Below are 24,378 nucleotides of genomic sequence, written 5' to 3'. Positions count from 1 at the left end.
GTTGAACAGGTAAAATAGTTGATTTTTACTCGAACCTTTAAAATGTGACACAAATTAAATTTGCCTAACTTCCCAACCTTGTTATTTATGCAGTGTGAATTTGCTTTTAGGACTGTTTGCATGATTTTTTTGTGTTCGGACAGCATTTTTAATACACTGTCAGTTTATAGAAATTGAATAATTTATTCTATATTTTTCATCTCCAGAAAATGGTAAGTAACTGTTTTTTTAATTATTTACAAATTTTCGATATTATATTCATAATGAATGAATATTTGTCAAAATTTTGTTGTGTACATAATTTTAGGTTAGGAGGGAAATGCATTGTCATCTACAATTTTTGAAGTTTAATAATCATTATATTAATTAAATTGTTAAAATAATTATTTAATTATTTCTAATTTATACAATTTTTACTTATGTAATACCTTTTAAATCTAAATAATTGATTTTAAAAGTTTATTTCAAAAAAGTAAGAGTCATTCTAAATTGTTATGAAGGAGTTTGAATAAAATCTTTTGAATTTTCAAATTTTTTTTTTTTAAATACACATTTAAGAATTACTATTAGTTTTAAAAAGTATTTCATTTAATTGATAAAAAAAATGAATTATTTTCAAGGCTCGACGATATGATACACGTACAACAATTTTTTCACCTGAGGGTCGATTATATCAGGTAGAATATGCAATGGAAGCTATTAGCCATGCGGGAACTTGTCTTGGAATTTTGGCAACTGATGGAATTTTATTGGCTGCCGAAAAGCGAAATACAAATAAACTTCTCGATGAGGTATTTTTTTCTGAAAAAATTTATAAATTAAATGACGATGTTGTTTGTTCAGTGGCGGGAATTACGTCAGATGCAAATGTCCTGACAAATGAATTACGATTAATTGGACAACGATATCTTTTGCAATATGGAGAGCCAATTCCTTGTGAACAACTTGTTTCTTGGCTTTGCGATGTTAAACAAGCTTATACACAATACGGTGGAAAAAGACCATTTGGTGTTTCAATTCTTTATATGGGATGGGATCGTCATTATGGTTATCAACTTTATCAATCTGATCCAAGTGGAAATTATGGTGGATGGAAAGCAACTTGCATTGGTAATAATTCAGCGGCTGCAATTTCATCGCTTAAACAGGAATATAAAGAAGGTGAAACAACATTAAAGGATGCAATGGCACTTGCTATTAAGGTTCTTTCAAAAACATTGGACATGAATAAACTTTCCGCCGATAAAGGTAAAAGAAAATAATATTTTTTTTTTCATTAAAAAAATTTAAATAAAATTGTAATTTTTTTTTTCTACAGTTGAATTGGCAACTTTAACTAGAGAGAATGGAAAAACGAAGACAAAAATTTTGCCAGCTGCCGAAGTTAATGCATTGATTCAGGAACATGATAAATTAGAGGCACTTGCCGAGCAGGCGAAAAAAGAAAAGCAGAAATCTTAGTTTTATTTAATTTTATACCTTTTTCAATTGTCTACGAATTTGGTTAATAGATATATTCAATAAAGTGAATTCTTTTTTTTAATTCAATGAAACGTATATTTTTGGGCACTGGGATCTATAAATTTTAATTAAATATTTTAATTTTAATCGCATTATTTGATAAAAGTCTTTATTTAAAAAAAAAAAAAAAAAAAAGATGAATGCATCATACTAAAAATCTTATCGATTACGTTTCGGTAATAAATTTTAGTCAATTGTTCTTTGGATACGGAAGATAATTGAGAAAATTGCCAGTTTAGAAGTTTTACATTTAAAAATAAGAGTCGGGATTTAATTTTGTTTTTTAATATAAGAAAATACTAAGGTAATTTTAATATTTTTTATTTATATTTATTCTCTATTTTTTAACTGTATTTTTTTTCACAGATAATATGTATTTTCTAATATTTATCTACATTTGGAGTTTTATACATGGACTAAAATCAGGTGAATATATACATATATAAAAAAAGGTATAATTTAAAAAAAAATTAATTAATTTATTAATTGTTTAATAGAACTGGACGTTATGAGACATCCTAATTGGATATTACTCAATAAAGAAAATTGCGGCATAAGTAATTCAGATCGTATTATTGGAGGAAAAAATGCATCTTTAGGAGCTTATCCTTGGATTGTTCAAGTCGGATATAATATTGGATTAAATACAACATTTTCATTCAGATGTGGAGGATCTTTAATTAATGAACGTATTGTCATCACTGCAGCTCATTGTATTGTGAATTTACCTAAAAAGTTGGTATTTTATTTTAAATTATTTTTTAAAAATAAAATTAGGTAATGGAGAAATTTTTATGATTGTAGATTTAAATTGTCAATTATACGAGTGGGAGAACATAATACGCAAACAAATCCTGATTGTGTAAAAGATTATTGTGCTGAACCAATTCAGGATATTGAACCAGACAAAGTTATTGTTCATAAAGAATATAATAAAATTCCACTTAGAAATGATATTGCTATTGTTAAATTAAAGAAATCAGTAATTTTCAATGGTATGTTCTTAATCACTCCCTATTTTTTATTATAAATAGAAATTGAATAAAAATTGAAATTTTTTTTATCTAGAGAATGTAAAGCCTATTTGTCTAGTAAGAGATGAATTGCTGAGGAAAAATTTCATTGGAGAAATAGCTGAAGTCGCTGGATGGGGAATTTTAGATATCAGTGAGTAAAATAGAAAAAAAAAATTTTTTTTTATATATTTACTTTCATCAGAATTATGATAAACTTTTTCTAATTTCATCAACTGAAAAAGGAGATATATTTCATAAAGAGATTACAAAAATAAATAATCTCAATTGAGAAATATGTTCTTTTAACTAATTAAATTAAAAAAAAAAAAAATGAAAGTAAAAACCTTGAAGTAAAGAAAAAAAAAAAACAATCAAAAAAACATTAATATTTTTTTCCAGAAAAATCAAAATCAAGTATAGTACTACAAACAATAAAAATGCCAATTATAAATTTAGAAAAATGTAAAAAAAAATTTAAAAATTCTATTACTATTGGTCGAGGGCAAATGTGTGTAGGAGGAAAAATTGGCCATGACTCATGTGGCGGTGATAGTGGGGGTCCTCTAATGAAAGTCGAGGCTCTTGATGGACCTCCAAAATATTATTTAATTGGAACCGTTTCTTTTGGTGTAAAATCTTGTGGAAAATTTGCCACTCCTGCTATTTATACAGATATTTCTCAATACATCAAATGGATCTTAAATAATATTAAATAATTATCAATATTTTTTTTTAAAAAAAATTTTAAATTACTTTTTCGTTCATTCATTTTTAAAAATAATAATAATGGAACATTGTTAGTAAAAAAAAAAAAAAAAGAAAAGAAAACAAAATGACGGAGTTACATTAAAAATTCATCGAGGCTTTTATATTGATGGGTTTTTACCAATGTTTGAATAAATTATCAGAAATTTCGAAATCGCCTTGAAGATTTTTGTCATAGAATTCGTAAATTATGGGTGAGGCAATATTAACCCTGAACCCAGTCGCTTCTCTATAAAACAATTAGAGATTTGAAATACATTGTCAGTCGTAGATTGTTTCTTTCTCTTATTGGTAGGGTTTTTTTTAGATGCGTATTATTTAGTCACGAAAAACAAAAATAATATTTGTTTTATTTCATTAATACAAATGGAATTTTATTTACTTATTTTCGTTATATTTAATATTTTTATTAATCGTAAGTATTTTTGGTGTTTAAATAATTTTAAATAATAAAAATTATTATTAATTTTCGTTTTCCTTTTTTTTTTTTTTACAGAGTCATTGGTATTTGGATGTTATACTGCAAAAGGTGAATATGGAGAATGCGTTGAAATTCGTAGTTGTCCGACAATGTTGGAAATTCTTAAAAATAAATATTGGCAGCCTGAGATTAAAAAATATTTACGAGAATCAAGATGTAATGTTCCAGTGTCATCAAGTAAAGAAGTTATAATTTGTTGTCCATTATATTCATCATCATCATCATATACAACATTGGCTCCAAATTCACAAAATTATGATTTACTTCCCACTAATTGCGGACAAGATACAATGGATAAAATTGTTGGTGGAGAAGTTGCTGATATAGATGAATTTCCTTGGATGGTTCTTTTGGAATATTTAACACGTTAGTATTAATTAATAGTATCTCATAAATTAGTTAATAATTAAAAAACTTAGATTTAAATTTTTTAATTATTTTATTAGTAATTGAATATTATGATGAAAGTATTTTTTTTAATATTTGTGAAATGTTTAAAGAAATTTAATTAATTATTATTGAATGAATTTTGCGAAATTTTAGCAAATAAAGGAAAGCAAACGAAATGCAGTGGTGTTCTTATCAATGATAAATACGTCTTAACAGCAGGTCATTGTATTAAAAAGATTCCTTTAGGCTATGAAGTTGTGAATGTTCGTCTCGGTGAATATGATACAACAAAAAATCCAGATTGTATTGTTTATGGAAATTTTAAAAATTGCGCTGATCCAATTGTGACAATTTCCATTAATGAAATAATTACTCATGAAAATTATTATCCAGCATCGATTGATCAAAAAAATGATATTGCTTTATTGAGACTTGAACATAGTGTTATATTTACAAATTACATTCAACCAATTTGTTTACCACAAAATTCAAATGTTGAGAGTTTATTGTATACAGCCGGATGGGGTAAAACTGAAAATGGAACGAATTCTAAAATAAAATTAAAATTATCAGTTCCCGATTATAATATTGAAAAATGTGCCTCTAAATATAGAACTGGAGGAAGAGATGTTGGACATGGACAAATTTGTGCTGGTGGTAAAATGGGAAAAGATTCATGTAGTGGTGATTCTGGCGGTCCACTTATGGCAAAATCATTGAGAATTAATGACGATAAACCAAGATGGGTGAGCGTTGGAGTTGTTTCATATGGACCAAGTCCTTGTGGATTAGATGGTTGGCCTGGTGTTTATACCAAAGTATATGATTACATGCCTTGGATCCTTCGTAATATTAGACCGTAAATTTAAAAATTTCGTTATTTAAAATAAAATACTTTTTTTTATGAAATTAAATTTTATTTTACATTTCATTGAGTCATTACATTAGAAGAAATAAAATAATTTTATTTTCAATTGTAAAAATGTATACTTTTTATTTAGCTAATTAATTAGAAAACAGTTTATTACATTTTTTCACTAATTTATTTAACTGACATGTTTGAAATAATTAAATTTCAACTTTTTAATAAATATAAAATACTTTTTAACAAAAAAAAACAATTTAACTTTTTTTTTATATAAAATTGTCATTTATAAAAATTTTTAAATGAAAAATTTTTTTTTCAACTTAAACTAGCGCTTAAATTGCTTAATAGAATTTTCTCGAGTACATCCAATGGATTCAATAATCTCGAACCGCTTAATATAATTTTTGGATGTGCAAAATTATTTATTGATGTTTTCTCATGAACAATTCTTGCCTCATCTGCTGTTATTCCACCAATAATATAAATTATAATTAACGAACTGTCCGATGGATGTTTCATTCTACCTTTCATTAAGAGACTAAAAAAAAAAATATATATAAATATTAATAATTATCTCAACTTTAAAAACAAATAACATTTTTTTTTTTTTATTAACTCACTTGAAACTAGTTGAGAGTAAAGAAAATGTATTGCACTGTAAATCAGGAATTTCCAATTTATTTGGATCAATTAGATCCGTAACCAGTCTTTCGACAAGACCAACTTTTTTTGCCATTTCTTGTTTATTTGATTTATATATAATTGATCTTGAAAAATAAATACGAAAAAAAAGTCATATAAAGAAATTAAAAATTAAAAATTATTTTTAAGAAAAATAGTAAATTACTTGTAATTTTGTAAAGTATGACGTTGACTAGCAATTGCATGAAATAAATCCATTATATTGGTGGCAATTTGTTTTGAGGTTTTCATCATTAATTTTTCATCAGTAATACCTAAGGGAAAAAAATTAATTAAATGGCATTTAATTTTTTTGGGGGGGGGAGTTAAAAAAACTTACCAAAACTGAGGAGAATTAAAGTTTGATGATAAACTGATAAATCCTCACTTGATTCAATTTCATTACATTTTTTAATATCCTGAAAAATAGCTTCAGCTAATGAATTTCTCAATTGTTCTTCTTGTTGAGGGGGAAAATTAATATCATTTCCAACCATTGAATAAACGTGAATAAGAAGTACCAATAAATTATCCATACTTAATCCTCTTGTTGATCGTGATTGAATAATATTGCTTAACTGTTTAGTTTTTTTTAAATAAAAAAAATTTAGTATTTACAAATTTTATTTATTAAAAAAAATAAATTAATAAAATTTGTTACCTGAGCAACAATACTTGATGCATCTCGGCTGACTGCCAAATTTTGAAGTATCAACTTTTCAAAACTTATTAATAATTCCAATTGTGATGTTTTATCCGATTTTAAAGCTTGAATAACAGCAATTATAATCTGAATAAAAATTGTTTTTTTTAATATTAGAAAGAAAATTTTAAATTACCATTATTTTATTATTATTTACTTGAAGTGTTTTGCTTGATCGTGTTAAGGATTCAATATTTTCTGTATTTCGAAATTTATGAATCAATTTTTCCAAACTATGAGCCGATACTCGAGTTGCTAATTTTGTTTTAACTGGACTTTCATTAACAGTACTCATTTCATTCAACATTTTATTAAACGCTAAAAGTAAATCTTTTTGCTTTTTATGTAACAATAAATCCATAAAATTTGTTTCATTTGTTGCCAAACAACCTGGCACCATAAAGGAAGACAAACATTCCTAAAAAAAAAAAAAAAAAACCCCAAAGAAATAATACCAAAGAATTTAGTTTTTAAATTATTTAAATTCTTACCTCTGCTCCTAAACAAAGAGAAGACATATTTACGGCAATATCATTATCATGATGATTTAAATGTGGTAAAGTACACAAAATTCTACTCAAAAGAGATTCTGTATTATAAGAACATCCTGTACATAAATCAAGTGTTCTATCCAATAGAATAAAAGAAACATTTCGTTCATCAGAAATTTGCTGCAAAATTAAATAAAAAAATTAAATGAAAAAAAAAAATAGGAAATAATTCTAGAATTAATTTTATAATTACTTTGCGTCTATTTATTGCAACAGGTAATGTTGATAATTTTTCTGCAACAATATTACTCAGTCTTCCCATTGAATAAATTTCTTCTTTAACATTTAAATTTGTAAATAAACTATTCATAGAACTAGCAAAATATTCTATATCATTTTCATAATGAATAATTGATTTTTCATCAATTGGTGGCATCATATTTCCAAATGGTGGTGTTAAAAATACATAATCATTTAAAGAAGCAGTAAATATTGGTGTATAAATTATCGTTACATTTGTCTCTCCAATCTATAAAAAGAAAAATTTTAAATTTCTTTCTGAAAATATTTAATAGTTTTTTTTTTTTTTTTTTTATTTTTTTTTTACCTCTGTATCATATTTTCCATCGGTCCATTTAAAATCATGTTGTAATTCATAGTTTTTATTTTCTCGTGGAAAAATTGTATTATAATTTAATACACTTGTAGGTACTGAACAAAATATAATACACTTGGAAAAATGATTTTTTTCTAATATTAATTTTATGGTCTCATTGTAAAATGATGATTCAGCCGAAGTTGAAATAATAACAGCTTTATTTGTTTTTTTAGCTTTTATAAACTGGAAGAAAAAAATTCAAAAATTATTAATTTAAAAGTAATTTTCAGTGATAATTTTTTTTTTTTTAAAACACTTACCTTTAAATTAAATAGAGATAATTCATGAACAGAAGAAGCGCCAGAATTTTTAAAAGAAATATATGCTTTATCACCAGAATACCAATGAAAACATTCTGCTGCTGCATGATCTATATAAACAGCAGCTTCAGAAACTTCAGATAAAACATATTTCCAGCAAGTTTCAGTGAAATCAAATATACTCTTCACTTGCTGCATCTTTATAATTTTAACTATTGGCAAGAAATAAAATTTTAAAAAAGATTGTAAAATTCTTTTTCATTTTGCTTATTACAAGACAAATATTTTTACCTGTTTTAATTGGATTATAATAATTAACTTGATAAATACATCTCCACGTAGTTGTTTTAATTATTAACTAATGTTATTTAATTGTTGTTTTTATTCCATAATTTGACACTTTTGAACTATTTTTATTGAGGTTATGACACCTATACAAAAATTCAGTGGCGCCATCTGTTTATCGCTCATTGGTTGCTGTTACCCGCGCAAATATGAAACTGACCAATGAGTTTCAAAAAAAAAAAATCGAAGTCATTTCGATTATCGAAGTACATCGAATATCGAACTGCGTCATTTCAGCGCATTTGTCATTTGACTTTATTGAACAATTAAATTATATTTAATAAATAAATGTAACAATGTCAGGACCAGTGTTACCTCCTATTCCCGCTTCACTAAAAGGTATTCAACATTATTTGAAAATTGCAACGGAACATGATCAACGCGATCCTGTTGTTAGTTATTGGTGTAAGTATAAAGGTTATGTTTACTTACAAGTCATTTGTTTTTTTTCTCATTTTTAATTATTGATTGAAACCTAATTAAGAAAATTTCTAACGAAATGATTTTATTATAAAATGATCCACATTCGTATGATAAATTTTGTGATTATGTTGATAAAATTTGTCATTTAATATTTTTTTTTAAATAAAAATTGTTTAGGTCGTCTTTATGCACTTCAAACTGGATTGAAACTTTCATCAAAAAGTAGTGAAGAAACAAATTTTCTTATGAAATTAATGGATTGGTTGGAAGTGACAAAAAAATCGTTACACGATAATGAAGCTATAACTAATAATGTTGCTGCTCAAGCACATTTAGAAAATTGGGCATTAAAATTATTTTTATACGCTGATAAAAGTGATCGTGCTTCTAATTTTGGAAAAAATGTTATTCAAAGTTTTTACACTGCTGGTCTTTTATATGATGTAATCACAACATTTGGTGATTTAACCGAAGAAGCTGCACAAAATAGAAAATATGCAAAATGGAAAGCTGCTTATATTCATAATTGTTTAAAAAATGGTGAAACACCTGTCGCTGGTCCAATTGGCGAGGAAGAAGACAGTGGATCACAATCTGGTAAGAATTTTTTCAAAAATATATACATTTGGCAATTTTTTTTTTTTTAAATTAAAAAAAATACAAATACACCTCATCTGCCATCTCATTTTGCACTTGATTTATTAATTTTTATCCAAGATTTTTAGCGGTTTATTAAAAAAAAAAAAAAAAAAGTATTCGAACTTTGAATAAAATAAACCGTTAAAGTAGAAAAATTTAAAAAAAAATGTAATAATTTTATATATAATTTTTGTCTTAATTGTACAGTTGACAATTTGGCTTCTATCGATGATGATAATGATACAGGTGACTACTTTCAACAAAAATAAAATAAAAATACTAAATTAAATAAATAAAATTAATTTGATAGTAATTTATGAAATTTTTATATACATATATAGAAAAACAAAATATTGAACCGGATCAAAATTCTGAAGAAAATAATGAAAATCAAGGTAATATTTCTAATTTTAAACGTTTTCGCAGCTATTTTTTGAGCTAATTATTACAAAAAAAAAAAAAAAATTCGCTTTAAATCAAATTTTCGTCATAAAATAATTTTTAAAATATTAATTTTAACTTTTAGCTGAAGAAAATAATGCTGAAAAAGAACCTGATGAAGGTAAAAGCAAAAAAAAAATAAATAAATATTAAATTTCACTAATTTATTTAGAAAATGAAATTTTCTGCAAAATTTATTTTAAAAAATAAAAATATATAAATTTTTAAATAAATTTAATATTTCTATCTTGTAATAAAAAAAAAGAAGTAATTTTTAAAAATCATGAAAATTTAAATTTAACGCAGCCGAAGAAAATCAAACGGAAGAATCTGGTGAAGGTAACTTAATAATAAGAATAAGATTAAGAATTATTTGAAGTGAATATTGTAAAATTTGTTTATTTTATTAATTTTAATTATGATCGTAATTTAAAAAAAAAATACAATTTAAATTTAACGCAGCTGAAGAAAATCAAACAGAAGAATCTGGTGAAGGTAATTGAAAAATGAGAATAAAATTTTGAAACTATTTAAAGTTAATAAAAAATTTACATATATATTTTTCAACAGCTGCTGATGAACCTAATGAGGAAGGTATTTTAGTTTTTAATTAAAATTTTAGAATGAATTGCAAAGCAAATCATAAATGCTTTCATTAGTGCTTCATTTCGTTAATTAATTTATTATTGTATTGTATTATTATTATTATTACATTCTATTATTATTAAATTATCTTTCGTAATTGATAAACAATTACCGATGTTGAACGATAATTTCATTTGCAAAATGAGATGGCTTATTTTTTCTTAATAAATAAATTATCACCTTTTTTTTACAATGATGCTTAAAAAATTAGAGCACGTTTTAATTTGACATAATTAGCAAAAAAAAATTAAAAAAAGAATATATTATAATTTGTAATTTTTTAAGTTTCAGACACGGGAATATCAAGTCCACCACCAAATACCGATGCATTTGGATTTCCTTCAGTTCCAAGTAGTTCTAATTCAAATATTTCACCTCCGAAGCCATTGAATATTCCATCAGAAAATGAAAATTTCATTCCAGTTGAGCCTAATCCTTACAATCCAGCTCCTACGCCGACGAATCCAAATAATGGACAACAAAGTTTTCAGAATTTTAACAACCTAAAAACAGTGGGTAAGTCTTAAAAAATATTTATATCTTTTTTTTTTTTTAATCTTTTAGGAGAAATTCTACCTATAAATTGTGTTTTCTTAAATAAAAATGGTTTGAATTATTCCTAAGGGATATTAATTAATTTAAGTAAAGAATATATTAATCAGGGTATTCGTAGTTTCAAAATTTTATCATATTATTGATAATAAAACTAATATTAATTTTAAATTAATTAACCATCAGTTAATATTTTAGTAATAATGATAATTGAAATTAGTTTTGCGCATATCTCAAGTTTCTTCACAAAAATTATTTCTTTAAAACAAAAACAAATGTGTAAAAAATACCTTGGTTAAGAGTGAAAATCAAAAACAAATATATATTTGGGTCATTTAATTATATTAAATTTACTGTAAAATAAATAATTAAAATTATAGTAGAAAAATTAAATTAAAATTTTTTAAATTATAATTAAATAACTAAATTAATTAAATAATAAAAAAAAAAAATAGAGTTTTGGTAAATTTTTTTCCAAAAATATCTCAATTGCTACAAAGTGGCAGAATTTTCTAAAAATAAACTTTGGATGCAAAAAGATAAACCACTTTGAATGAAATATAATAGAATGGCTCATTAATTAAAAAAAAAAGAGTAAATAAATAAATAAAAACTATTGCAACAAATAGGAGGTGTAACTCTCAGCGTGGAACAAATGACAAAGGCTCAAAAGCTTATAAAATGGGCTGGCAGTGCCTTAAATTATGACGATGTACCTACAACAGTTTTGAATCTACAAAAGGCTCTTCACCTCCTGACCACCGGCCAAGAGATGCCTTAATTTTGTTATTAACAAAAAAAAAACAAAAAAAAAAAAAAATACACACAGTACCTAAATGCTTTGATCACTGCTTTCAAGGTAGCAAAAATATTGTTGCCAATTTTAATTACATCTATTTGAAAGCTTACAGCAGAAAATAACAAAGTTCAAAAGCTTCTAGAGATACTCTTTATTTTTAATTAACAAAATTTCAAAATATAAAAATAAATTTTAATTGTTTAAAAATTCAAATTAATTTTATAATCAAAATATGTTTTTTTTTTTAATTAAGGGATGAGATAGCGCAAAACTCTTTTGTAAATAATGTCGCATATATTTAAGTTTAAAAAAAAAACTTGCCTAAATGTTAGTGTGAAATTATTTAAAAATATGCAATAAATATGCTATTTTATTTATACCAAATATTTAATTTATGGATATTAAATAAAATAGGAATTTAAACAATTTTTTTTTAAATTTAACTCAAGTTTTAAATTTTAATTTAATTAAAATTAATTTTATTTATAATAAAATTTTTAAATATTAATATCATTAAATTTAAAAAAGAAATTAATTTTTTTTTTTAAATCGATAAATTAATTAAAAATTGCAATAAAAGAGAAAATGTCACGTTATGCTTTTTATTGAAAGGACATTGAATACATTTTTTGTTTTTTCTAATTTTTCTTTCTCAGTTATACACAAAAGATAATTCAACATTCATACTCATTAGCTATATGTATATATATTTATACAATATATCTACTCAGTCTAAAGCGTGATGTTTGATTATTTCATTCCTCAGGCAATTATAAAGAATCAATTCTATTATAGAAGTAAATACTTTCGAAAATATTGGATTTTTGTAAATTATTTTAAAATTATTTCTATTATTGTAAATGATTCAAAATTTATTATTTTCAAATTAATGGTTTTTTTTAAAGCAAATTTAAAAAAAAAAAATTTCTTATTTTTAATTATGAAAAATGCCTGTTTTCTCATAAACAAAGAAAGATTTTTTTTTTCTTTTTTGTTTAGATATTTTTTTCTCAACTTTCGTTCAATGCTTCCTAATAATTATAATAATAACAATATTATATATATACACGTGCAATCATTCGTAAATCTAGTCCAAATTGAAAATGTAAACATTCCCTAATATGCTAATTATGTAGCACATTAATTTTTTTTTTCTAATATAATTTAATTAATTTTTTTTTACTATATATCGAAACAGACACGTAAGATTTAACAATTGTTCACTAGCAGTGCACTCGTGTAAAACTACATTTTTTTATGTGTAATATTTCAGTAATAATAGTTTAATTAATTTAATATTCGAAGTGATATCGAATAGAACACATTGATTCCAAGTGGCAGTTAGTTTGTGCTCAAGCTGGCATTACTAATCAAGATGAATTATTCTTTATAGTAAAATTGCCGATGAGACTTTTTTTTTTATATATATATATTAGGCGATTATCAGATTGAGAAAGCATTTAATTTGAGAAAGAAATTTCAAAAAAACCAGCGATGAGCGAATCTACTTGGTCGCAATGAAATTACAATTATTTCATATCTACTAGCATTTTTATTTTTTATTTTAATTATATACTAATTTAAATTTGACACCAATATATGTCGTATGGAATTTAATTAATTACATTTTTAATTTGATATACTTATTTCATTGAAAATAAATATGTCAGTGAATTATAAATGTAATTAATATGAATTTATTAATTATTATTATTATTAATACAACAGCTAGGAATAAGAATTATAAAAAGGAAATCTCAGCTGCGCTCGTGGTCGAAAATGACAGTATTATTATATTCTATAATCATTTATTCCTATATGTTTCATAGCTAAAATTTTTCTCTCGATGAGAAAAATTATTTTGTTCTTCTTTCTTATATATTTGTTTTTTTTTTTAGTTCTTTATATTATATTATATAATATATAAAAGCCTCGAATTCTCGAATCAGTCAAGAAAAATTCTGCCATTAAGGTTCCACTTGGTGGTAGTTCCCTGAATATATATTTATAGCAGAATGAAGCTCTTAATGCTCATTTTAAAAAAGAGCTGTGTCAATGATTTTTTTTTTCCCCCATGAAGTTAGAATAAAATGTGCAAATAATAATAAGAGAAAAATGAAAAGTGCGAAAAAAATTATTATTTGTGTTTGTGAGAACATAAGAAACCAAGTGGGATTTTTCTTATTTTCTTGTTTTTTTTACTGTCGTGTTTTAATGGAATATAAATCAATATTTATATGTAAATTCATTTAAGCTTCTTCTTTTTCTTCTTTATTCAGTCTTGTTTTTTAGTTTTATCATCTACTCCATTTGCCGTTACTGGTTGTGATTCTTCTCGTCTCAATTGCCAATCTATCACTAATCTTCCACTCAACATGAAAAAGAATACCTGTTAAAAAGACATCAATTTTTTTTTTTTTATTAATGAGGGCTTAAATTTCAAATATTTAATTATTCAGTGAAAATAATGAAATTTTAATTTAATTATTCAAATTATAATTGAAATTTTTTTTTTATTGAATGAAAATTATTTGATTAAATAAATAAATTAATAATTCGTTACCAGCGCTGGAGCGATCCTTTCAAATTTATCGTTCACCATGTAATGTGAATAAACAGCCATTAACATTAGGAACAAAAGTATTCCATTTGATGCATTTTTCACTTTATCTAAAATTATAATAGAAAAATTAATTCAATTTTATCAAATTAATTTTTTTTTTCATTATAAATTTATTAAAACATACGACTGGGCACTAGTGCCATTGCGAATCCACAAATAATTTCCAATGTTCCAACAACTCGTCTGTACCATTTGCTTGGAACTTTAAAATCCAAAGTGCTTGCAAGTGGAAAAACCTTGGCATATTTAACGTATTCTTTTCTCTGAAAGCAAAAAAGAAAAAAAAAACCATTAAATAGAGAAATTTTTCTTAAAAAAAAAAAATTAATTTGTTAAACATCAAGAAAGTTGCTCTTCTTTTTAACATATTGGCGATTCCCCAAGTACTCAATTACTGTTTTGTTCGACTTGTGGCAATGGGACACCAAAATAGCTATTACGCCTTTGAGAAACTTGATAATTTGTCTGACATTCAATTTTATTTACAAATTTACAAAAAAGACGAGAGTTAATTTTTCCAAATTTAAAAAAAAAATTTGTTTTGTTATAAATTTAGTTTATAGATTTTCATTTTTTATTAAAGAATTTTTTTTTTGAAATTTAATAATTTGAATTTTCAAAATATTTATATGATAAAATCAATTACTTATCCATTATTCGCCCTAAAATATTTTTTTTTTTCAAAAAAATTAAATAATAAAGTATAAAAAAAAAAATCTACTAATGTCGGTCAAGTTGAACTGGCACACAAAAGAGTTACATCAATTTCTTGGAAAGTAATATACAGTTCAAGGTACTTAAGTTTTACAAAAGAAAATTATTTACAAACACATATAAAGAATTTAATTATTTGTTATATGTATGCTTCTCATTATATTCATATCTTATGTATATATCAAGTTGTAACTTTCTTTATAAAAAAAAAGAAGCATATAAGAATTATTGATTTAATGTTTATAATCCATATAAGACTATAGCCATAAGGAGAAGGTTTATAACCCAATGAAATTAATTAAAAGAAATTGATCAATAAAAAAAATATTAAGACGTTATAAAAGAATTGACAGTGAAAAAAATTTCAACTTTAAAAAAAAAAAAATTTATATTTCAAATTAATTTCAATGAAATGTAATATATTAAAATTTTTAATGAAAGATTCCTTGCACTAAAATCCCAGATGGTGATAACGTAAAAATTTCAACTATACATAAAAAAAGAAAATTAATTAATGGAATTAAAATTTTTTTTTCTTTAATGATCGGTAATATTTATTAATTAAAATTTTTAAATATTTTGAAATAAAAAAATTTTATCTTGAAAATCAAAACAATTTGTCAAAATAAAATTATTTGTTTATAAAATGTCAAATAAAAAGGAAAATTATTTTTTTGAAATTAAAATCAATTTTCTTTGATAAATTTCAATATAGAAAATTTTAATAATTGAATAAAAAAAAAGCAAATTAAAATTTCACGAATTAATTTTTCTATTCTTAGTTTCTAAAAATGTGTTTTTTTTTTTTTTTTTTTTTTTTTTTGAAAACTACATTAATTCTCTGTTTCTTTTCTGTCAGTTTCGCATCCCACGCTGTCTTTATGTAATAATAGATTTGAATTAAAGAAGAAGAAATTTCTTTGACGTTTCAAATATTATGCCAATATTATATAAGAAACAATTTTTACTAACCAAATCCTTGTGAAGATCTTTACTAATATGGGATGTTAATTTCATTGTTCCAACAAAGACAAAAAATATGCCCAATAGGACTGATAATGATTTAAGAACAATTGAACCCATCTCTCTTGGGGTTATTATTATTATTATTATTTTCTTTTTTTTTTTTTTTTTTGCTCTCAAACGAATGTATTATAATATTCTCACTGAAATTCCACACACAACCGCACAAGAATAATCAATTTGGATCGAAAGCCTACTAAAGCACTTCTGTTGCCTCGTATCGTCACACTTTTACTAGATGCGTAAGAATATTATTAGATTAGAGAAAGACGAGTACTGTAAAAAAAAAAAAAAGGCTCTACTTATTCGAGTGATAATCAATAAAAGGGCACTAAAAATTATAAAAAATAGTTTTACCAATTTTTATATCAATTGATTTTTGAAAAAGTACACTTTTTTTGGGGGGGGAAAATTACAATATTGATGAATTATAGGAAAATAGAACTCACAATTTTTTTTTTTTAGTTACTTTGAAGTAAGATTATTGATAACGTCCATGTTTTGGACGACGTTGTTTATCGTCGTCGTCGTCGTCGTCGTCAGCTGTAACGCGACAGCGCAAAAACCACGGGGACGCTCGGCGTCTATCCTGACGTCAGAGAGAGAGAGAGAGAGAAATCGCGTCGGCGCTTACATATATACAGTTGTTGTTGTTGTTGCACCCTCTCACTAAATCTAAAATCACCCTTGTAGAAATTTTCTCCCCTCTCTTTTTTCATCTATTGTTGTGGAAATTGTATAGATTTATATTTGGGGGGGGGGTCAAAATAAAGTATAAAACTAAAATGCTCCAAAAAATTTGCTTTTCCTGAAAGAAACAAAAAAAAATTACAGAGTGGCTAAACATTTTTTTTTCTGAAATTTTATTCTCATCTTTTGGAATTTTAGTACAAGGAAAAAAATTATGAATAATCATAATCGAAATTTAAAAAAAAAAAATATAAAATTTTAGAAGGAAAGAAAAAAAAATATTTTTTTCAATAATCAAAAAAATATTTGCAAACCTATTAGACGCTCTTCAATTATTATTCTTGAAAACAATGATTTAAAATTATTTTTTTTTTTTGAAAAAATGTCCCTTTTTTATTAATTACTATTTTAGATTTCTTTCAAAAACACTTTTTTTCAAGAATACCTGAAAAAAATAATATTAAATTTATTAACTATCTAAACACTATATAAACTTAAAAACATATACGAAATTTAACTAAAAGTGATTGAAATTAAAAATGAAATAAAATATTTTTATACATTAAAAATAATTTTATTTTTTACATCTTAATTTTAATATCGTACAGAGTTGAAAATTTTTCATAATTATAAAAGTTAACTTTAATAATATTTTTTTTTGAACACTGCAAAAAAAAAAAAAAAAAAGAAATAGACAAACAATCGAAACAAAAGTGTTAAAAAATTAAAAAAGAAAAATTGTCGACAAAACTTTTTAAAAAAATAAAAAATTGTTTTTTTTTATATTTTAAAATACAAAAAATATAAAAATTAAAATTTGCTTTTGTTTTGATTGTTCGAGATTTTTCATATTAACTCTATTAACATTATACTGTTTATATTTTTACAATAAGTCTATGAATAATATTTATTTTAGAACTTATATTTTTATAATGAATAATTATTAATATATTATAATACAGTATTTAATAATTAAATATAAATATTTAAATATTGTAAATACCTTTTCTTTCTTTTTTTTTAGGATAATAAATTATTTTTTTCCCCACTAGTATTTAATTTAATGTTCACAATCATATTTTCTTTTGAGACAATTGTCGTCGATGCATTACTATCGGTTAAAATAACAGGTCTGGTTCTTCGTTTTACAATCACTAATTTTTTCTTCTTTAGTTTATCATCAATTTTTTTTGTTTTAGATTTTATATCCGTTGTTTCTTGTTTTATTTTTGAAATTGGTTTTTTCACTTCTTTTGATTTTAATAATAAAAGTTGATCATTTATTTTCTGTTGGGCTTCAATTGTTTTTTGTTCTTTCATAATTTTTCTCCTTTCCTTCACGGCACTTGAAATATTTCCCATTTGAATTGAATTTGATTCCACTTGTTTTGGTAAATTTTGAACTTTTATTGTTGATGAAATAGAAACTTTTTTCACATCTACACAACATTCATCCAATGGTTTTAGAATTTTATTTTCTGAACATACAATTTTAGTTTCTGTAATTTTCACTCCTTTCTCTATATTTTTAGTCTCTTCTTTTGAATTCGAAATTTTAAGCTTTGAAATTTCTGCATTTTTATTTTCTTCTTTTGAATTCGAAATTTTAGGCTTCAAATTTTCAATTACTTTTAATTGATTTTCTTCTTTTGAATTTGGAATAATTTTTTCCTGATTCCCTTCTTTTGGATTTGAAATTTTAGGCTTGGAATTTTCTGTATTTTTATTTTCTTCTTTTAAATTTGAATTTTTATGTTTTAAATGTACTGTTATTTTTTCTCCATTTTCTTCATTTGGTCTCGGAATTTTAGATTTTGAATCCTTTATAATTTTTTCATGATTTTCTTTCTTTGAATTTGAAATTTTTGACTTTGAATTTTCTATATTTTTATTTTCTTCTTTTGGATTTGAAATTTTCGATTTTGAATTTTCAATTATTTCCTCTCCATTTTCCTTTTTTGTATTTGAAATTTTAGATTTTAAATTTTCCTTAATTTTTTCTCGATTTTCATTTTCGGGATTTGAAATTTTACACTTTACATTTTCGTTAATTTTTTCTTGATTTTCTTGTTTTGAACTTGAAACTTTAGGTTTTAAATTTTCTGTAGTTTTATTTTCCTCTTTTGAACTGAAAACTTTAGGTTTTGCATTTTCGTTAATTTTTTCTTGATTTTCTTGTTTTGAACTTGAAACTTTAGGTTTTAAATTTTCTGTTGTTTTATTTTCCTCTTTTGAACTCGAAACTTTAGGTTTTGAATTTTCTGTAATTTTTTCTCGATTTTCTTTGTTTGTAATTTTTAACTTTGAATTTTCTGCAATTTTTCCTTGATTTTCTTCTTTTGTATTTGAAATTTTCAATTTACTTTCTGTAATTTGTTCTTTATTTTCTTCTTTTGTACTTGTAATTTTAGGTTCTGAATTTTCTATAAATTTTTTTGGATTTTGTTCGTTTGGTGCTAAAATTCTACATTTTAAATTTTCGGTACTTTTTTCCCGATTTTCTTTTTTAGGACTTAAAATTTTACACTTGGAATTGTCGACAATTTTTCCCTGTTTTTCTTCCTTTAGACTTGAAATTGTAGGTTTTAAAATTATTTCCTGATTTTCTTTAATGCCTGGATCAGTTTTCTCATTTTTTGTTGTTACTTTTAATTTTATAGTTTCACATTTTTTATTTTGCTTCATTGTATTTGAAATTTTCCCCTCTACTTCTGTTGATACTTGATTTTTTTTAATAGGACTTATTTTTTCCAATTGTTTGTCTATGTTTTCAATTTTATTTGTATTATTTTTTTCAATTGTTCCATTTATTTCATCTCTTAATTCATTTGTCATTTCTTTTGATATTTCTTTGGCACTATTGTAACCCTCTTTATTTTCTTCCAAAATTCTCTCTGCCGATTCAATAAATGAATCGAGACTTTGTACATGTCTCTCGATAGTGTTGTTTAAAATTTCACCAAGAATTGCTTGAACCAGTTTAGGATTTGAATTTGTTAATTTATTTTCATTATTTTTTTCCTTGATTTCGTTGGGCAAATTATCCGTGAGCAATATTTCTTTATTAGAATTTTCACTATCTTTTGTCTTGTTATTAATTTCAATTTTTGTGATCTCTTTTTTTTCAATTTTTCCTTTTTCTTCTAAATTTGAAATTACTGACAATTTTAAAGTATTTTTATTTTTAGAATGTTCTCCGTCCTCTAATTTCTTATTTATTGATTCTTCGGGAATATTTGAAAGTTTTGTATTCTTTTTTACTAAAATCGTTTGGTTTTTTTCATTGGAAATAATTTTTGATTCTATAAATTCATCTTTTTTTGAAATTTTATCCGTACTTGATCTTCTATTTCTTGTGGAATTTTCTTTTAACTTCTGTTCCTTCTCTGAACTTTTTCTATTAATTTTCTTCTCCGAGGAATCACTGCGTTGATCTCTTCGTGCTCTATAATTTTCCAAACTAATTTTTTTATTTGGATCGGTAATTTTTAATTCTTTACCTCTACTTCTACTTCTTTCGGAATTGTAAATATTATCTCTTCTATCTCTACCGCTACCACAACTTTTACTTCTCGCTGAACAATTATTACTATTGTTTCGCCATTGTTGTCTTCTAGAATTGAAATCATTCATTGTTAATTTAACATCCGTATCACAAGGACGATCAAATTTATCTCGCCAATCTTCATTTTTATTTTTCTGATTCTCATTAAATTTCTCCTTCTGCCGTTGTCCAAAATTATCGCCTCTTAAATTGTCTTTATATCTCGAATAATTTCTCTCTGGACTTAAACTTTCCGATCTTCTTGTTCTTTTACTATATTTATCATTTCGTTCTCGTTCATATCTTGTATTTTCATATTTATCATCGTATCTTCTCTTATCATATTTCTCATGTCTATAATAATCTCTCTCATATTTTTTATGCTTAATTACATCCCTATGATCTCTATCATTATCATAATATCTCTCTGAATCGTATTTATTTCTATATTTATCATGTTCATGTCTTCCTCTATCATAATTCTCTCTTTTTTCCACATCTCTACGTTTTTCTTGAAGAAATGTTGATATTGATTGTTCTGAAATTTGATTGAGACGTGAATCATGACTAGAATTTTCCATTTTTTTACTATATTTCTCATCATTTATTTCATTAAATTTTCCAAAATTAGTATTATAATTATAAGTTTCAGATTTATGATTTTGTTTTTCAATTGATTCTGTTTCATTATCAATGCCCCAATTTTCGCGATAATGCTCGTAAACTATTTCTGTTTTTATACGTTTATTTGAAATAATTTCATCATTATCATCGTGAGATCTTTTAGTTGATGATTTATTTGTGAAAATAGTTTTATTTTTAATGGAATTTTCCTCATTTAAAGAACTCGTTATTGTTGATTGTGAATTTAATGTCGATGATTGTAATTGATTTGAAGATGATACATTTTCCTTGTTATGTATATTACATTTTACATTTAATTCCTTTAAATTATCAGGCACAGGTGATTTTATATTTTCCAATTCTTCTTTTCTTTCCATGTTTTCTTCAATTTTCTTCTCATTTTCACTCTCTTGATTCTCCAATATCTTCTTTTTATTGTCTTCATCTTGTAATTTTTTCCTAAGTCTTTGAGAATAAACGGTATTGAAAATTTTATTTGGTTCATATTTTTGTTCAACGTCATCGTCGTCTTTAATATTTGGCGCTGAATTACAAATATATTCGGACACGTCGACAATTGCATTTTGAGGTTCAATATTTTTTATAATCTCCGGTGGTGGTATTGGAACATGAACCTGTGATTCATTAGTAAATTTGGATTTAGAAATTTGTGTATCTTGTCTGTATTTTCCTCGTCGAAATGTTCTATCATTCAATCTAGAAAATTATTTTTAAAAAATTTTATAATTTATGTATCGTAAGGTGTATTGAAAAGGTTTAAGAAACTTTCGATTTATAAACATAACCTAAAATGGTCAACATTTTGAACTTCAAAATAAGAGGAAAATGGTTTAAAAAAAATATTATTTATTTTGTAATATAAAAAGAAAAAAGCAAATTTTTAGCAAAAGATATAAATATACATACTGTTGTCGAAGATCATCGATCATTCGTTCCTTTCTCGTGATTTCACCTTTAGCTGTCAATAATAGTGACGAGTAATTATCCTCCAATATTTTACTACATTTCTCAAGACCCTTAAATTTATTCGTCAATTCATTTAATTGTGTTTCCAATTTCACGCATTGTTTACACTAAACAAAATATTTAAAAAATTTTAATTATTATAACAACATAACCTGCAAAAGTGTTTGTCATATGCAATTTATAACTATACTTACTTTATGTGAATCATTTTCATTAAAACTTGGTATATCCGCATATATATCAATTTCTTCGTCCATAGCACAAAAATCGTTTAATTATTGCACACAATTTTACATTGTTATAAATTTTACGCAATTTTACTTTGCAACAGCTGACACCATATTAGACTTGCGTAAACTTGCCAAATGTCATCTATGCGCATGTGTATACTTGTATTTTAAAAAGAAAAATTCTTTATTTACTATAATTTAAAAAAAGAAAACGCTTAATATTATTTATATAATAATAATTTATTATTATTGTAATTTAATTTTTCAGTTATTGTTATTAAATAATTATTATTTTTAAAAATTCCCGCTTATTTACTTTACCGACAGTATTGTTGGTAAAAAATTTTTGCATGATGTCACAATCTGCTTTATCTGCAGGTCAACAACGCATGCGCATAAACGTATCTAGTCAGTAGTTCTCAATTCTAACCGTCCCTCAAACCGGTTGTTGACTATTTTGTCTATTAAAAGAAGAATTTATCATTAATTAAGAAACAATAGACTGTATATGTTATTGTAGTGTATTTTCGATCGTTTATAGGTGAGAATTCGTTAATTATCTATTCTGATGAATAAATAGTGAAATGTTTGAAAGTAAGAGAAACACTGAGGGTCTGGCCTCCGGATAAACGCCATACGCCAGTCAGTTCTCACTGGTGACGCGCGCCGTTGAGTTGTTAAGGTTTTATGTGTTGTGTCTTTTATTCAAAAAAAAAAAGAACTTTTTCCGTATACAAAAATTCCGTCCAAACTTTTGTACCTGCTTCCATTGTTTATATAAGTTATAATATCGTGATAGCATAGCGAAAAAGTGTTGTATTTGATTTCAAGTGAGTGTCGAAAGAATAATGTGCATCAAAGTGTAGTGTTTGAACTTGAAGGAAAAAAAAAGTGCGAGTAGGACACAGCCGGTAGCAGCGGATGGCGCTTTAAACTATGGAGTAGTAATTTTTTTCAAGGAGAAATCTCTTGTAGCCTCTTACTCTGAAAAAGCAAGGTAAGAGAATCCACTCCACTCACTTTAGATTCTTGAAAATTGTTAACAGTTTCCGAGTTGTTTCTCATTTCTATTATTTAAACCGTCGGACCTGTTGATGCAGAAACGTTTACGTTACCAGGGTTACTTCGTACGTCGAACTTCCCATGTGAATTTTTTTTTTTTAAATATTTTTCCGAAAACATTTTTTTAAATTATATTTCAGTTTCTTTTGATTTATTGTGAATTATGTCATATTTGAAAAAGGGTTAAAGGTTTTTTTTTTTAATGGTTAAACGATTTCAATATAATTTGAGAAAAGAGAATTTCGAGAATCTTTAAGAATTTGACAAATCAACGTTTTTAATTTTCTTAACAAAGGAGTCGCGTCCAGTTACCTATACATGTCATTATTGTAATCAGGAAACTTGACTCATAACTAAGTTATTGCAAATGATTCCGGAATGCTATTGTAATTAAAATATATATAGTATATTTCAGTACATTCTTTCTCTTAAATAATCAAAATTTTTCTATCTTGACTTTTTTTTTTTTTTGAACGTGATAAATCAACTTTGCAATTACGACGTTCATATAAGCAGTTAATAGAATTAATTGGTCAGTGTTAGATACTTGTAAATGACCCAGTTTTATAGTATATGAGACCCGAATAAGAATGTTATCTTAAGGTTTCTTTTAAGGCACAACATAAACAATAATACAGTCGACAAAAAAAAAATGATTCATTATTTTCATTATAAAAAGTAAAAAATTTTGCAAAGAAAATCTATTGTTCCAGATATAGAAAAATAAACTTTCTCTAACAAGTATTTAAAAATCAGTTTCTAATATCTTTTCTCAATTTTGTGAAATTCAAGACGTAAAAATATTGAAAGAAATAATTTTTTTTATGAGAAACAAAAGTCGTAACGTCAAATTTTATGACTTGCGTTTAATTAGTGACACAAATACATAACCTACAAAAATTAAATATAAAAAAAAAACAATGCGCTTTCTATACATAAAATTAACTCGTAAATTTTTTCCTGGCGAAAATAATAAGATTAACAATAATAATAAATAATAATAATAATAATAATAATAATAATGAAGTTTGTAATTATTAGTTTTCTATATTTTTAAAACTGTCGAATAGATGAAATATTTAGAAAATTTAAATTTTTTAAAATTATAAACTTGTCATTCTTTTGTATAAGCCACTCCTCGCAGTAAATGTTTTATAATATAATAATGAAAGTAACGGATTATTTCTAGGTTTGCGTGATTGT

At 24.5% G+C, this 24,378-nt stretch overlaps 7 protein-coding genes across 15 annotated transcripts in view; 4 read left to right on the top strand and 3 right to left on the bottom strand.

Moving 5' to 3' along the window:
- Positions 1-69: 69 nt before the first annotated feature.
- On the top strand, positions 70-1,543 carry LOC127280134 (proteasome subunit alpha type-4). The gene is made up of 3 exons (XM_051302978.1): positions 70-212; positions 621-1,248; positions 1,319-1,543. Exons 1-3 carry the CDS (start codon positions 210-212, stop codon positions 1,459-1,461), a joined length of 774 nt encoding a protein of 257 aa, XP_051158935.1. The 5' UTR covers positions 70-209; the 3' UTR covers positions 1,462-1,543.
- Positions 1,544-1,680: 137 nt separating this feature from the next.
- On the top strand, positions 1,681-5,156 carry LOC127280131 (CLIP domain-containing serine protease HP8-like). The gene is made up of 7 exons (XM_051302969.1): positions 1,681-1,825; positions 1,888-1,947; positions 2,019-2,256; positions 2,326-2,516; positions 2,590-2,688; positions 3,799-4,149; positions 4,327-5,156. The coding sequence occupies exons 2-7, from the start codon at positions 1,893-1,895 to the stop codon at positions 5,034-5,036; spliced, it is 1,644 nt and encodes a 547-aa protein (XP_051158926.1). The 5' UTR covers positions 1,681-1,825; positions 1,888-1,892; the 3' UTR covers positions 5,037-5,156.
- A 68-nt stretch (positions 5,157-5,224) lies between these two features.
- LOC127280129 (sec1 family domain-containing protein 2-like) lies at positions 5,225-8,280 on the bottom strand. Its single transcript, XM_051302968.1, has 11 exons — positions 8,126-8,280; positions 7,835-8,046; positions 7,524-7,757; positions 7,170-7,445; positions 6,917-7,096; positions 6,583-6,843; positions 6,384-6,512; positions 6,063-6,300; positions 5,889-5,997; positions 5,662-5,808; positions 5,225-5,579 (listed from the first exon to the last, which is right to left on the bottom strand). Exons 2-11 carry the CDS (start codon positions 8,030-8,032, stop codon positions 5,357-5,359), a joined length of 1,995 nt encoding a protein of 664 aa, XP_051158925.1. The 5' UTR covers positions 8,033-8,046; positions 8,126-8,280; the 3' UTR covers positions 5,225-5,356.
- A 96-nt stretch (positions 8,281-8,376) lies between these two features.
- On the top strand, positions 8,377-12,055 carry LOC127280133 (vacuolar protein sorting-associated protein VTA1 homolog). 5 transcript variants are annotated; one of them, XM_051302973.1, is made up of 10 exons: positions 8,377-8,584; positions 8,780-9,199; positions 9,449-9,487; positions 9,583-9,636; positions 9,768-9,803; positions 9,989-10,021; positions 10,145-10,177; positions 10,253-10,276; positions 10,613-10,843; positions 11,509-12,055. In XM_051302973.1, exons 1-10 carry the CDS (start codon positions 8,476-8,478, stop codon positions 11,658-11,660), a joined length of 1,131 nt encoding a protein of 376 aa, XP_051158930.1. In that variant the 5' UTR covers positions 8,377-8,475; the 3' UTR covers positions 11,661-12,055. The 5 variants fall into 5 exon arrangements, with proteins under 5 accessions (XP_051158930.1, XP_051158931.1, XP_051158932.1 ...); XM_051302974.1 differs by lacking the exon at positions 9,989-10,021; XM_051302975.1 differs by lacking the exons at positions 9,989-10,021; positions 10,145-10,177.
- A 1,898-nt stretch (positions 12,056-13,953) lies between these two features.
- On the bottom strand, positions 13,954-16,098 carry LOC127280137 (novel acetylcholine receptor chaperone). The gene is made up of 4 exons (XM_051302981.1): positions 15,988-16,098; positions 14,426-14,564; positions 14,242-14,348; positions 13,954-14,067 (listed from the first exon to the last, which is right to left on the bottom strand). Exons 1-4 carry the CDS (start codon positions 16,096-16,098, stop codon positions 13,954-13,956), a joined length of 471 nt encoding a protein of 156 aa, XP_051158938.1.
- Positions 16,099-16,127: 29 nt separating this feature from the next.
- On the bottom strand, positions 16,128-22,236 carry LOC127280128 (uncharacterized protein PF3D7_1120600-like). 2 transcript variants are annotated; one of them, XM_051302966.1, is made up of 6 exons: positions 22,078-22,236; positions 21,824-21,990; positions 17,732-21,613; positions 17,043-17,173; positions 16,396-16,846; positions 16,128-16,314 (listed from the first exon to the last, which is right to left on the bottom strand). In XM_051302966.1, the coding sequence occupies exons 1-3, from the start codon at positions 22,138-22,140 to the stop codon at positions 17,749-17,751; spliced, it is 4,095 nt and encodes a 1,364-aa protein (XP_051158923.1). In that variant the 5' UTR covers positions 22,141-22,236; the 3' UTR covers positions 16,128-16,314; positions 16,396-16,846; positions 17,043-17,173; positions 17,732-17,748. The 2 variants fall into 2 exon arrangements, with proteins under 2 accessions (XP_051158923.1, XP_051158924.1); XM_051302967.1 differs by having other exon boundaries at positions 16,488-16,846.
- A 306-nt stretch (positions 22,237-22,542) lies between these two features.
- Positions 22,543-24,378, top strand: part of LOC127280027 (afadin) — a 57,749-nt gene continuing 55,913 nt past the window's right edge. For all 4 annotated transcript variants that reach the window (XM_051302745.1, XM_051302747.1, XM_051302744.1 and 1 more), the window contains exon 1: positions 22,543-23,110. The gene's annotated coding sequence lies outside the window, so the exon portion shown is untranslated. The remainder of the gene's footprint in view (positions 23,111-24,378) is intronic.

The sequence above is a fragment of the Leptopilina boulardi genome, unplaced genomic scaffold (genome assembly GCF_019393585.1).
Source record: "Leptopilina boulardi isolate dan_hultmark-lab unplaced genomic scaffold, ZJU_Lbou_2.1 LbouV2_229, whole genome shotgun sequence".
Classification (NCBI taxonomy): domain Eukaryota; kingdom Metazoa; phylum Arthropoda; class Insecta; order Hymenoptera; family Figitidae; genus Leptopilina; species Leptopilina boulardi.
Note: the sequence above shows the minus strand (reverse complement) of the source record. Positions and strands in the feature narration are given on the sequence as shown.

Coding starts and splice junctions, on each gene's coding strand:
- LOC127280131 (XM_051302969.1), top strand. CDS start 1,893: ATGTATTTTCTAATATTTATCTACATTTGGAGTTTTATACATGGACTA. Junction 2,257..2,325: donor ATTGTGAATTTACCTAAAAA/GTTGGTATTTTA, acceptor TTATGATTGTAG/ATTTAAATTGTCAATTATAC. Junction 4,150..4,326: donor TCTTTTGGAATATTTAACAC/GTTAGTATTAAT, acceptor GCGAAATTTTAG/CAAATAAAGGAAAGCAAACG.
- LOC127280129 (XM_051302968.1), bottom strand. CDS start 8,032: ATGCAGCAAGTGAAGAGTATATTTGATTTCACTGAAACTTGCTGGAAA. Junction 6,844..6,916: donor CTCTTTGTTTAGGAGCAGAG/GTAAGAATTTAA, acceptor TTTTTTTTTTAG/GAATGTTTGTCTTCCTTTAT. Junction 5,580..5,661: donor TTACTCTCAACTAGTTTCAA/GTGAGTTAATAA, acceptor TTTTTTTTTTAG/TCTCTTAATGAAAGGTAGAA.
- LOC127280128 (XM_051302966.1), bottom strand. CDS start 22,140: ATGGACGAAGAAATTGATATATATGCGGATATACCAAGTTTTAATGAA. Junction 21,991..22,077: donor ATGAAAATGATTCACATAAA/GTAAGTATAGTT, acceptor TATTTTGTTTAG/TGTAAACAATGCGTGAAATT. Junction 21,614..21,823: donor ATCGATGATCTTCGACAACA/GTATGTATATTT, acceptor ATAATTTTCTAG/ATTGAATGATAGAACATTTC.
- LOC127280137 (XM_051302981.1), bottom strand. CDS start 16,098: ATGGGTTCAATTGTTCTTAAATCATTATCAGTCCTATTGGGCATATTT. Junction 14,565..15,987: donor AAGATCTTCACAAGGATTTG/GTTAGTAAAAAT, acceptor TTTTGCTTTCAG/AGAAAAGAATACGTTAAATA. Junction 14,349..14,425: donor AATGGCACTAGTGCCCAGTC/GTATGTTTTAAT, acceptor TTATAATTTTAG/ATAAAGTGAAAAATGCATCA.
- LOC127280133 (XM_051302973.1), top strand. CDS start 8,476: ATGTCAGGACCAGTGTTACCTCCTATTCCCGCTTCACTAAAAGGTATT. Junction 10,022..10,144: donor AACGGAAGAATCTGGTGAAG/GTAACTTAATAA, acceptor AATTTAACGCAG/CTGAAGAAAATCAAACAGAA. Junction 10,178..10,252: donor AACAGAAGAATCTGGTGAAG/GTAATTGAAAAA, acceptor ATTTTTCAACAG/CTGCTGATGAACCTAATGAG.
- LOC127280134 (XM_051302978.1), top strand. Junction 1,249..1,318: donor TAAACTTTCCGCCGATAAAG/GTAAAAGAAAAT, acceptor TTTTTTCTACAG/TTGAATTGGCAACTTTAACT.